The sequence below is a fragment of the Atractosteus spatula genome, chromosome 2, assembly GCF_055471065.1.
Source record: "Atractosteus spatula isolate fAtrSpa1 chromosome 2, fAtrSpa1.hap1, whole genome shotgun sequence".
In the NCBI taxonomy this organism is placed as follows: Eukaryota; Metazoa; Chordata; class Actinopteri; order Semionotiformes; family Lepisosteidae; genus Atractosteus; species Atractosteus spatula.
In genome coordinates, this window is record NC_142707.1 from 47,587,123 (window position 1) to 47,601,153 (window position 14,031).

Here is a 14,031-nt window from a genome sequence, read left to right on the forward strand (position 1 = left end):
TCTCACTATTGACATGATTTAGTAGTTAAGCAACTGTTAGTCACTTTGCATTTATCACCATCAGCTACGAATGATCAATTAATCAAATGATGCCAAGAAATGTTTATAGCATATTCAAAATATGAATACTTGAAATATATGAATACTCAAAACATACATGTTTATTTATCCTTACGGATGTCTCAAAACACCATGAACCATCGTTTAAAATGCAAAACGGCTTTGACTCTGGAGAATTAGATATTGGAAGGCTAAGCCGTATGTGTATGGACATGTTCAGAAACAATAAAGACAATCTGCATTGTTGCAATGTAACTAGGTTAAACAGTTTACACAGCATCTGGATGGAAGTACTGTCATCTGGGATTCCAGATGACAGCTGGCATATCTTTTCACACATTCAAAGTCTACTACATTGGACCCAGCTGTTAAAACGTACAGATATGCAAATAAGACTTGTTTCTAATTATGTGATAAACTATATGTGAATAGACTTGAGACTTTTCACAACCTTATTTTTAAAGGACAGGTGCATTATAAAGTAACAGAAACAGGCCATGGCATCAGTAATATTTCATTCAACTTCTGCTCTTAATGGAACAGTTTTTTAGTATTTGGTAAAAGGTCTAGACCTAGAAAACCAGCCAAATTCCAGCCCAAAAGGACAGGCATCATCCATTTATCATTCGACAGTTTCATGCCTTTATTTTGATTTTTAGGTCATATATGCAAATCATAAAAGAAATAAATAACTTTTCTTTAACAAATCATCATTTCCAATGTGTCCATGTATACATATACAGTATGTTGATTACACCTACACCATTTTATTACAAAGATGGTCTGGGAGGACTACAATCTGAAGTCTTCTTTTAAATTGGAATTGATTCTATAGCCTGATTTTTTAAAACATCTTTCACATAGATATTACATAATTTTATATTGTGCACTTAATGTCCATAATAGCAATAAAATAACAAACAGGAATGTTATTGAGTTAAAACAGTACCATTCGTGGCCTAAAATTCTTGTTTTTACTTAGGAAGTCTAAATATAAAACAAAATTCACCAACTTTTAAAATCAAGTTTTATAAACTGAACACGGAAAAAGAAAAAATATGAAAATTAGGTTTGTTTGATTCCAGCTTTCAATGAACAGGCATACATTTCTGTTTTGATTTGCAAAACCACTACAGTACCAATTACATCTAATCTGCTAAGCAATGTGGACTCAAGTGCTTACTCTCCATTGCAGGCTACAGTCCTCCTCATATGCAGAAAATATTTTAAAGCATAACACAGGAAAGGGATTCATAAACTAAGCTCATTAGGAAAAACATTCCAACCAGAAAATGGCATACCCAGAAAGACGCCAGTTTAATTTAAATCAAATCAAAAGCATTCCTTCTATAAATGTCCTATTACAGTGTAATATTTCCAAAGAAGGAAAAAACATAATGGGTTAAAGCGAAAGGACTAGCAAAACCCAGCAAAATACTTTAAATTAAAGGACAACATTCTATCAGTCTTAGTTACTATTTTATAACATAACCTGTAAATACACATACAATATATTACATTTATTAGGGGACCGAGGCATACATAAATGGCACAATGAAAAATAAAGTTTACTTTTCTAACCATTTTGTTTCATACTCACAAAACACCAGCTAGACACGCACCATTACAAAAAACACTGGACTATTACTATACCATTCTGTCAGAAACAGGTTAATGTATTCATTTTTAATGTCCTAGAGACAAGTTACTCCATAATTGATTATTTTAATTTTCTAATCCTTTGTAACACAAACAATAACAGGCACAATGTGGAGACTTCAAATTTCCAAATTGGAGACTGTGCAAAGCACAGCACAGTGACCTCAAAATTCCTCTAATAAAATCTAGCAAGGTGGCACCATGTTAAAATAAAAAACTAGGTACCATTATTCATCCAAGAGAAAACAATGATAACATTGTCATATTTTATCACTCGCAAAATGACTATTGGTGAAAAATATAGCTTACAATTTAACACCTCACAGAAAAGTTAATCTTGACGAACTTTAATGTGACCAGATAGTAAAACAACAATGTAACTCTCGCTTGTAAAGAAAATAAATTGTTTCTTCTACGAATTCAGTATCTGACCTTGACCTGGGTGATGCAATCTATAAAAATCAAATGTGAGCACACAAACATTCCATGCAATTTCATACACTGGGGTTTCTCTCATTAAAAATAAAGCTATAATAAGGCTACACTTAATCTACAACAAAGTAGTTAAAAAAGTGGAGGGAAAGCGGTTTACATTATGTTACTTGTTCTTGGGAAAACAAAATCATCTAAATATGAATGCCTATGGATAAATACTACATCTGGGACCGCAACTTAAGGTAAACAATGTTCACAGGGCCATCTGGCCAGAACTGCAGGCAAAAAGTAAACCAGAAGCATATGGAAAAGCAGATTTTTCTCTCCCCTCCAGCAGTATGGGATGGCAAATGTCAGGATGAGATCTGTCCACGCTTCACTGTGCTGTGCTTTGCAGCACCACCTGGTTCTCCTTGCTCAGCCACCAAATATGGACAACACTGACACTGTGGACCTTATCTCCAGGGCAAACAAAGTGAGCATGCTTCTCCTCCTTTCTGAACACATATTTCACACTAGTACTACACAACCGGGAGGTCAAAGTCCCATCCACAACCAAAAGGTATACAAGCACCAACCTAAGATCATCAGAACCAGTTTAAAATACATTGAAAGACTTCTTTTATATTTCAATATGAGAAAATGAGACATTAAACAAAGTAACATGGCAGATGTAGTGTAAAACCAAGACTATACAAGGCACAAAAAACTCAAAAGAAACAAAAGCAGCTTTGGATCTATTACAGATTTTGCTGTTAACTGTTTGTTTTAATGTTAAATACATTTAAATCTATTTACAAATGAAGTAGCTATACATTATACTGTACAGTATATATGATATCACACAAATCTGCACAGATTTCGTATTATTCAGTCTGTCAGAATTAAAGAATAATAGAAGTGCTACAATTGTAAATAGTTTTTAATTAAACAAATGTGCCAAGGTTTTTTTATTAAACAGTTAGCATGCTGTCATGAAGCAAAGCTAGCAGCTCCAAATGCCCTATTAATTTGTTGTCACTGGAGGGCATCAATCCTTCAGCTTTCAACATCTGAGGCTTTAAGACCCATCAGAAAAATAACCCCCAAAACAGTAGTTAAACAAATGTACGCATTTAACAATATTACTGTGGTCAGAATTCTCCAGGAAAAAGAAAGTTATTTGTGTAACTGTGTGTACTCAAAAAACATGACAAGTTCTCTGGGTGAAAAGGGCAAACTGATTTACTACATTTCTCGCCCGTTCATTTTTTTTCATTTATTGGTATTTTATTTTAAAATATTTTAAGTACAGAGAACTTAATTCCACATGTTATTGGTGGGGGGCAAATAATGTTTTGTTTTTTTTGGACTGGCACTAAACCACTTGTGTTGATAATCACTTTAAACCAATCAGCACTTGACAACTTTTGTCTTTTAGAAAAAGACAGCTCTACACAGGGCTGCAAAGGGCTTCTATGATGCAGTTACTGCATGAAATCAGAAGCTATCATTTGTGGAAGTGTGAATCACTGCATCAGGCCTGCTCACAGAAAACTGAGCACATTCCAGTGTCAGTTTTGTTAAGCCACTGTGGCTTTTAACTACACCAAAATATTTTTTTAATGAAAGAAGGTCCCAGTATCTCCTGCTCATAAACACTTACATAGTGCATTTTCATAATACCACTAAAGCAATTTTTGTTTTTTCCTGAGATTTACCCCATTACAAAACTGTTTTAAAATTACATTAGCTATGACTGTATGCATATCACACCTTTTTGAGTACAGAAAATAAATATTCGACATATGATTTTTTTTTCTATTTTTGTCTAGATACATTTTTAGAGATAAGGTGATCACTTTTAATAAAGCAACAATAAGTGCAACAGCTAAAGATCCACGTTCACGGTTTTTTTATATTCTGTTACTTGAACACAATTTGTTTTTCCGTAAACAACTTTATTCTTCATCTCTGATCAGGTTTTACAATGATAACATTTAAAAGAATAATTATAAAGAGATACACTAGAATGGATTTTTTTTTTTTAATCGGTGGAAGAAAATAAAGGCCACAATTCTTTACTTGCGATCACTGGTGCCTATTCAGAGAAACATTTTAATTTCCCCAACAAAGAATCCCAGCTGTGTTTCAAGACCATATGCTTTTCTGAGGTCAAGCCTCTTTTTACCAATCCTCTGCTACTTCAGCTGAAGGCCTTGTTGGTAAGAGCGCAGTTAATAGATTTTCTTTTCTAAGCTTTTGTCATACAACATTATTATGGATTCTAAATTCTTGCCGGGGCTCTTTTGTATTGAGGGTTTATGGGAAAAGAATATACAAAAATCTCTTCCCTTAAACCTGGCCTTCAGCAGAAATCTAATTTTATCAGTTCTCTAAGCAAGCTACAGCCCATTTCATACAACATTGGAACAATTCCAACATAACAATGGTAACAGGTAATTTTAAGAGTTGGAAACATCCTAACATTTCAATGTCACTCTACGTTTCCATTTTCACTTTTTATACCTATCTAAAACACAACCTTTTATTTGACTACAGTATTTTTATCATTTATCATAACTGTGTTAATTCTTAGATTTCATCATTATCATAACAATAATGAATAAAGTATGAGGTATCTCTAAAAGAAACTGAATTTTGTAACTATCTTATTTCTTCCATTTTCAAAACACCATCTCATACTATTTCAACAAACTGGATTTCTTTCCAGGGCCCAAGGCCATTCATTAAGAGGATTCTTGCAGTATTCGAATACTTCCCCACTACAAGCAAAAGTTATATACACTTTTGACTGCGTACAAATGATTTCGACATACTCGCTGTGTGAAAAAAGTTACAAAAAGATGATGAAAGTTATAAGAGACACAAAACACATCTGACATACATACCTGACTCAAGAAGAATTGCAAAATGACTAATCTGAAGCATATTTAAGCCATTTTTGTCTGTCTTCCAGAAACAAGCAAGCCACAAAAAGAAAACTATATATCCCAAAGCTACAAGAACACAAAATCAATGTTATATGTAGAAGGAATTTCTACAGCAGCTAGTATAACATGAGATTTTTACACTGATTAAAGGATTGTAATTTAGGTCTTAATACTGGCACTGGATTCACATCTGACGCTTGAGCCACAGGGATTATATCTTGAATGATAGCTCTCTAAGAAAATGTAATCTTACCATATCTATAATTGTACTTTACATAATAATATAAAAAATAAATATACCTGAATACATGTATTTATAATACATGACAGCATATGTACTGATCGCAAAGTCTTCAGAACTAGTTTTGTTAGAATCACTGAATCTGCGAAACTCAGTATGTCAAACAGAGAACTGGACTGAAAATGGACAGATGGATGGAATGATTTATATTTGGGGAGTTCAAAATTAAAACCCAGGTGAGTCAATGGATCAACTTTAAGCTATACTTTTGAGAAAAGTCCAGGGACAGTGATGCGGTGCCGCTGTTGAATAAACTTTAGTTCCAGCTCTCATTAGCTTTTTCTGCTAAGTGACAACTTTCTTGGGACTACGCAAAGACTTCTGATTCTGTTTTTCCTCCACATGCATTTATTAGACCTCTGGCTCCCACAAGCATGGCAGAGCTCTGCAATCCCTGTAGTGTGTGATACACACACTGAACCGCAGAATCAAATTTGCTTTACTCACAGCTGCGAACATTCTTTTGGGAACCCAGCAGTGGAGATCAGCTCAACCGTTTAATGTAATTAATAAATGCATCCATGTATTAGTAATGTAATTGGAGCATTGTTTTTGCTTTGCAATCTGATTCTCAAAGACTCAGACTGCATGAAACAGACTGCCTGCTGCCACTGTATTCCACCATTTTGGTACCAAGTAATGAGCTTTTTTATTTAGTGCCATGATGCACATTAAGACTAAGAATTTCAAGGCTCATAATATAAATACAGACACACTATAAAAGTATACCACAAGAAAGTAGTATGAAGCTAAACACTTTGAATGAGAAATGTGAATAACACATTAATGCACTTCACTGAGCATTTATATTCAAATAGCTGATTACAAACACTGCACAGCCTAATATACCGAGCAAAGTAATAATTTCAATATTGAGAATCCAGCAAGAGGATTGCTTGACTTAGCAGAGGATTCAAGAGTTTTTCCTGTAATAATTAATCCAATTCTTTCCCTGAATAAAAAAAAACATAGCTAGGCAACAACTCTGACTAATACTGAATTTAGGATAGCAATAAAACAATTAATAAACTAAGTGACAAACAAATGCCCTGTTTCAAGGTGATTTTCAGCAGTTCAAGTGACTGTGACATGCATTATAAAGCTTTGTGTTTTGTTGCTTATACACTTAGAGAGTGCCATACAACCACTGAATGTAAATTGCTTCCCTGCACACTCCATGCAGGTTAATTTGACGGAGTTTAGTTTATTCTACCAGCGGAGGTTCAGCCGTTCATGATCCTTCTTAAAGACTGTTTTTATTAAGTACACAAGCATAAGCATCAGAAAAAAATATCTTAACACCAAAAAAATCCAATAGGTTCTATTCATAAAGGTCTAATAATGGTTAAGAATGGAAGACAGGCACACACTGTATGAAAGGATTTCGACTACAACCACTGGTTTAATGGAAGCTGTGATTTATAAAGGACAAGAGAAATGTCATTAAGTCCTAACACCATTCAACTATACAGCCATATTTTAAACAAACCGAGGTAAAGATTAGCAAAACACTTATTCGGAAATGTTTACATCGGTGCGGAACACTTAAATGCTAATGGGCAACATGAATGGCAGGAAAATGCTGGCGATAACTGTAGATTTTTGAATACTACATTGAGTGAATCTAAACTGATAACCTTGCAGTACTTGCCACTAATAAAAAACATTTAAAAAAAGCATAATGAGTAAAAAGATAAGGAAAACATAGTAAAAAATAGTATCACACTTCTAGACTATGCGGGTTCAAGTACCACTGTAATGGAATAAAATAATTCTCGAGAAGTGTTATTCATTTGGTAATTTGTATATTGAATATAGCACAGATCTCCCCCAACTTACTAAATGATCACAGCTAAAGGTACTGGACACAAAAATGGAAACACTACTGTAAATGTAAGGTCACCTAAAGTTACTTAACAGGGCACTGGACAACCACATGCAGCCAACATAGCCTGGATGCTACATGGCACCGAGTCTGCCAGAGTCTGGATTTCTGCAGGAGTGATGTGGCACCAAGCAGCTCAAACCTGGCTGACGGAAGTGAAAAATGTTGTCTCGGGCATTGCTCCATAATATCTCAGGAATATTGGATTGGGGTCAGATTGGTGACGGAAAACATGACATGACACTGCTAACATCATTTTCTCTGTGGCTGGGGACCGTGTCATCTTGGAAGACACCCCTCCCAGTACGAAAGAAATGTTGTGACAGGGGGTGACCATGATCACTCAGAACCATTGAGTATTAGCATTGACCTTGTCTTCGAAGGGAATGAGAGAAAAGGAAAAGAAAATGAACCCCATAACATTACAGAACCACCAGAACCCTTCAGTATTGGAGCCAAGCACCCAGGGCCACAGAAGTTGTCGAGCTGGTGCCAGATGTGCTCTTGTCCATTTGTCAAGAACATGGAAAAGAGGACTTGACTGATCAGGCCACACTTCACCACATAACTTTCAACAGTTTATTACAATTCTATAAGGCCCTTAACTTCTAAATCTCTCCTTCGACATCACACAGTCATAACTACCCATTTAATGAGAGAATAAGGTTAAATGCTTTCCTTTTATCAAAATGTGTTTTTACTAATTTTTTATAAAGAATTTGTTGACTTATATATAAAACAATTTCCTCTAACAATACAAATGCATCAGCTTCCAATCAACAGATTAAAAATCTTTTGTGCCCTTTTAAAGCATTTCATCTAAACTGTGTTAATAAAGAACTAATAAAATACTTAGATAAAACAGTTTTAAAAAACAATCTATCCATATGAAATGACCACTGACAAAACTTCTTTACTTCTGGTAAGCAAGTGAAAAAATATATACAGTATATTACGCTGTTATAAATTAAATAAAGTACAGTACTTCAATGTACTATCCACTGCATTGCAATGAATAGTATTTGAATTTGTGGTATATTTTTCCTTCAGCGCATTTTCAGGTTCACAAGTCAGCATAAATCTACTCTTTACAAAATGACCAGATATATTTAAAATCTTACAGTTAAGAGGGTGATTATAAAGACCTAGCAGGTTTTACCATGAACAATTTTGAAAGCTTCTTAATGTATTGACATCTGAAAAATGGGTACAGCAAACTCACAGAGCATGTAGTTATACTGACTCTTCAAGGTTCTTAAAGATTTAAACTTCTTTGAATAGGTAAACAAGATTTTTAATATTTTAAAGATATTTTCTAATATGCAGAAATAAGCAATACTTAGGTCTGTTAACAAAATACCCAAATTCAAAGTATACACCCATCTCTCTAAACATCTGTCAGGTCCTGTCTGAAGAACAAATCAGAGTTCCCTATTACTACTGTGGGCGAGCCTGTCCCTCTTATGTGTCACCGATATTATTCTTGTGTCAAGCCCGTTTATTTAAATATAGTAGACATTTGTTACACGTACAGTAAATTTTAAGTTTATTACAATAGAAAAAAACACCTCGGCGCTTTTAAAGTGCTACTAGTTTCAACAGCTTTGACCTTTCTCTGAATGGCATTCTTCTAACCTGCTACATTATTGACCACATAATTCCTTATAATATTTTCCCAGATGTAGAAATCTAAATAATTTTACCAGAGGATGCCTTTGCTGAATGCTTCTGAAGAAAATCCACTGTCTGAGCAAGAACTTTTTTGTTACAGTGTGTTGATAATTCCTCATTACATTCATAGCACCTGTATTGGAGAAAAATAATTGGTTACAGTTGTTGCTTGTTATCAAAAAACCTTTATTAAAACATTTGGAATCAAAACACAAACTGTTTTTTCAGTCCTAAATAGTGTTACACATTAAAATGATCTATAACACCATGATTCGACAAAAATATAAACCAACTCTTAATTAACTTTAAATATTAAGAGATTACCAAAAATAAGCAATTGTAACATATTTCTTACCATGCTTTCCATGTGCTAAGGCTCATTACAATACAGTGGGATTCTGCATGTACAGCCTGAAAGTGTTTAGTGGAGTGCTGTCCATCAGACTGGTTACAGCCCTGGTGTACAAAAAAAAAATAAAAATATTAAAAATGATTCCACAATGTCATACTTTAAAAAGTTTTGGGAAAGATGGCCGTGAATTACAGTCTTCTGATTTGGTAATCAAGTGGAGATTTACTTTTAAAAAGCAAACTCTCGTACAACCACTTTGTATAACCTACCTGATTACAATGGTTTGATAAAGAGAGAAAAAACAGAAAAATGCCACTTCCGTTTCTCCACGCTGTGGTTTTAAACATTATCCATTACCAGTCTCTGAAAGCGTGACTGGACATTGCGTAAATGAATGGCAATTTGCATTGAATGTACTTGCCTGGTGTACTCAGTGAAATCGAATGCAATGACATAACAGGCAACAGACTGCTATAATTAATGCTGCCAGCACACTGACTCATGTAACCAAGGCCTAAGTCTGGTTTGCAACTAATATAATACAGTCCCCTTGCTGCACTGTATTTCAAAACCAGATGGTCAACTTGCCAGTGCAAAACATACATAAAGCACTGTCTTAGTGCACTCTACCTTCTTTTATCTGAGTCCCATCTAGAGATTTCCTGGTTATAATATATGTGCTTCAGGAGAAGGGATTGTAAATGCTGAATCTCAGCTGTATGTTTTTAATAATATACTATGAAATAATAAATAATATATTCCTGACGACCCTATAAGGACCAATCTGGAGATTAATTGTGATAAAATGTCCTAGTTTACTATTTGTGTCAAATCCAAAGGCAAAATCTGCAAACTGCAGCAAAGCAAAAGACTGCACTCAGAAAGCAAAAAGCAATAAGGCTTACATATTTACAATTTATTGCTGCTATTGTAATTATCAGACGAGTAAACACCAGATTCCCTTACCTGAAAACCACATTTGAGACACACCAAAATATCAAAAGGGCCTGCAGGCTCTCCATCATAGACTGTCCTTTCCTTAAGACACTCTGAACAAACCGACCACAGGTTTTGTGACACTGCTTTCTTCACAGAGCTCAAATCAACTGCCTTGCTCACATGCTGACATGTCATCCCTGATGAATAAGAAAGAAAGGAAATCCATGAAAAAGTGCAACATTAACCTGAGAACCATGTAAAGGTCAGGAAACAGAAAACACGGCATAGAGATAAGAAAATGAAATGCATGAAATGTTTGTTTCAGTGGTGACCCCTTTAATTGTACAAAAATGTACAATGTATTCTAAATTTCTAATCAGTTTTGACTGAATTGCAGGTTTGCTTTTTTATGTATTCCATCCTACAAAAAAAAAGAACATCGTTTCTGACAAAATGTTCAATGAGCAATAAGAAAAATGTGTCCATCATTAAAAGCAGCAAGATGTATTTTGTTAAACAAAGAATAGTGGTTTTGCATTTTGCCCAGTTATGATGAGGAGAGAAATGCTTAAGCCTTACCACTGACTTCATCTGAGGACTCTTCCTCTCTAGGCTTTCTTGGCCTGTTCGACCGCTTTGTCATTTCGGAAGCTTTTAAAGAGAATGGATCTTTTAACCGCATCTGTACCTGCAAAAAAAAAACACAGGGAGCTGTTAAAAATGTTCACCACTCTGTCAGCATTAAAAAAATTCAAAGAGTGAAACTGCCTGATGATGATGATGTTATGAGCTAAATCAGATTATATACCTGTATTAGAGAACAACACAATTAAACCTTAAACAGTAAAAGATATGTTATGACTGTAAGAACAATTATAGAAGCGATAAAGTGTAACATATTTAAGACATGATCTATAAGACAACATATCATGCAATACTATTAAAGTATTTTGTTTTCATACAATAGTACTGCATTCTTTGTTGCAATAGGACATTTTATCAAAGTAACGTGATGTTAATTTATATATTACACTAAGAAAACTGAATTCTACCATAACATTAAAATATTCACTCCTTATTTCTCTTGCGCCAAACAGTACACTCAAGTTATTTTAACCTTGCAACTATTTATGGGAAGGATGTCAGGCTATACATATCCTGCCTTCATATTAAGGCTAATTTTACTTTGACGAACCTTGGAATAAATCTGACAAGTTTCACTTCTTGAATATCTTTTGGATAACAAAACTTTGCATTTAATGCAAATTACATAACTATGTTTACTACATAACTATATCTTAACATGAGTGTAACTTCTGTTAAAGAGGGCAAAAAGAATGTAAACACGTGGGTTAATGAGGGGCACCATGTACAGTATACTGAAAGCCAGGGTTTCCACATACAATAGGTGCGGCTCACGTGCTAATTAAGCAGATAACATCCCAGCATTCTAAAGGTATACATTAAGATGGGTGCCAGTACGGCTAAGGTATGCCATATACAGTTGTATGCAAACGTCTGGGGACCCCTGGCCAAATCACACATTTTGTTGATTTTCAAAGTGAAAAGAAGTTAACACAAACTCTCCAGTGAACAAACTTAAACTTGACATATTACTGCAAATGTTAATGCACTGTTACTAATTATTTTCTGAATTGAACAGATTGAAAAAAAATAAATAAATGTGGCATGTGCAAAGGTTTGGGCACTCTATCAGTCTGTACTTAGTAACACCCCCTTTGGCAGAAATCACAGCCTCCAAACGTTTCTTGTAGCCAGCTAACAGTCTTTCTATTTGTGCTTTAGAATTTTTTTCCCCACTCTTTCTTGCAGAACGCTTCTAGTTCAGAAATATTCTTAGGTCATCTTGCATGCACTGCATGTCTGAGATCTACCCACAGATTTTCAATAATATTCAAGTCTGGGGACCCTGAAGGCCATTCCCAAACCTTAATCCTTCATTTCTTGAAGTTCATGGTTGATTTTGAGGTATGTTTTGAATCATTGTCTTGTTGTAATTTGGCAGGAGCTTCACTGACCATGACATCTCAACCTGCTGATGTTTCAAGGAGCCACCGCGTCTAAGATGACGTTTGCATGAAACTCCGGAGGAAAGACATCAGCAGCCAAGGGCAACAGTGGGCAGAGACATATTGCTGCACGTTGTTCATCGCAAAGGATCCCAAACAAGCTAACACAAAAATGAAGTGCAGCAACCGCCTGGGTGACATATGGTGCTCGTTATAATAATAATAATAATTGCTTACATTTATATAGCGCTTTTCTGGACGCTTTACAAGTAATGGGGACTCCCCTTCACTACCACCAATGTGCAGCCCCACCTGGATGATGCGACAGCAGCCATAGTGCACCAGAACGCACAACACACTATCAGCTATCAGTGGGAAGGAGAGCAGAGTAATGAAGCCAATTCATAGATTCATAGTTATATGGCAAAAGCCACAATACAAAGCAGATCAGGTGAGTAAATGCCAAATTACTTCACTAATCTAATCAATGGTGAAATGTTTGTGCCAGCCCAGTGTCCCCAGTCACCATACTGGAAGAGCAGATGGCAAATCCCAGTCCAAAAGAAAGAGCGCCACCTAGGTGTCCACAAGAACCACATGAGCAAACACCCGCTTTTTTTATAATGGTGATCTCCCATCCCAGTGCTGGCCTGACTCAGCCTTACTGACAGGTGATAGTGCTTTTTTGAATAAACTGAAGCCCCTCCTTTGCACACAATTTTCTTACCAAAACAAAAGCAATACTGCTTTGAGGTGTCTTGACATGAGGCGTTATATAAAACTATTATTAGTATCCTCCAATGCAACTGCAAAAAAATCTAACCATAGTTCGGATTATTCGCCAATTAAAAACTTCACAATGTTAAGGCTGAATAGGCCTTCTTCCATTACAGCACACAACCAGAAGCTCAATATCATATGAAAATTGAAAAACGTCAAGCTCCCTCATCAGGGGGAAATAAAACAACCCAGGGACCAACAGACTTTTATTGAACTTTTCTGAATTTCAGAGAAAACCGTAATACTTCCAGGGTACGGTAACTGCGAAGTTACATTAAATGGAAGCCTTCCTTCACTTTTATTTTGATGTTGTATAATAAAGTCTTAAAGCGCACAACGGACAAACTACAATGAAAAGAAAGGAAATTCCATTAAAATAAATCAAATTACACAGACCTGGCTAGCGAACTAATAGACATTTCGAAAACGACTTACCTTTATGGTATGTAGTTAGTGGCTCTGAAACCTGAACAATTTGTTTTCCGTTTATTGTAGAGAAGCTCAAAATACAATTCTTGCTTCTGTGTGTTTTTAACTTCGAGAATATTCTTAACAATCACAACAACACACTGACATACAAGCATTTCCTAACCCCGAGAAACAGGAGCTCAGACGGTCACGTGCAGAGACCTCAAAACATTTCGCCCTACGGAAGCCCAGTTGGGTTAAACACAGCGGTGCTGTTGCTTGAACTTCTCTAAACGACCAAACTGCCCAGGTGCAATTTACTGAGGGCAAAGTTTGGTCTAGATGTTACTAGAGCTTTTCGGTTCGGTTGGCTGTTTATTGCCATATTCTTCTGGGCGTGGTTTGTTCTTATCTGGTATTCACGTCTTGGAAACCTTGGTGTTTGTCACGCTTCTTTATTTTTAGCATCATGGTGTTTAACACTTTAGAAGCACGAAACAGAACCAAAAAAATGCAGTTTACGTTCGCAGAACAATTAAGTCTTTGCTGTAAGAAGTTGAAAAATGTATGGATGTATA

At 35.5% G+C, this 14,031-nt stretch overlaps 1 protein-coding gene across 2 annotated transcripts in view; it reads right to left on the reverse strand.

Moving 5' to 3' along the window:
• usp45 (ubiquitin specific peptidase 45) overlaps positions 1–13,640 on the reverse strand; it is a 44,197-nt gene extending 30,557 nt beyond the window's left edge. Inside the window, exons 1-5 of one of the 2 annotated variants that reach the window (XM_088909381.1) lie at positions 13,481–13,619; positions 10,815–10,923; positions 10,263–10,432; positions 9,300–9,400; positions 8,977–9,077 (exon numbers count right to left, since the gene is read on the reverse strand). In XM_088909381.1, the coding sequence (XP_088765507.1) occupies positions 8,977–9,077; positions 9,300–9,400; positions 10,263–10,432; positions 10,815–10,917 (475 nt within the window). In that variant the 5' untranslated portion in view covers positions 10,918–10,923; positions 13,481–13,619. Of the gene's footprint in view, positions 1–8,976; positions 9,078–9,299; positions 9,401–10,262; positions 10,433–10,814; positions 10,924–13,480 lie in introns of both variants that reach the window. The other variant, XM_088909382.1, reaches the window with a different exon arrangement.
• Positions 13,641–14,031: the final 391 nt, after the last annotated feature.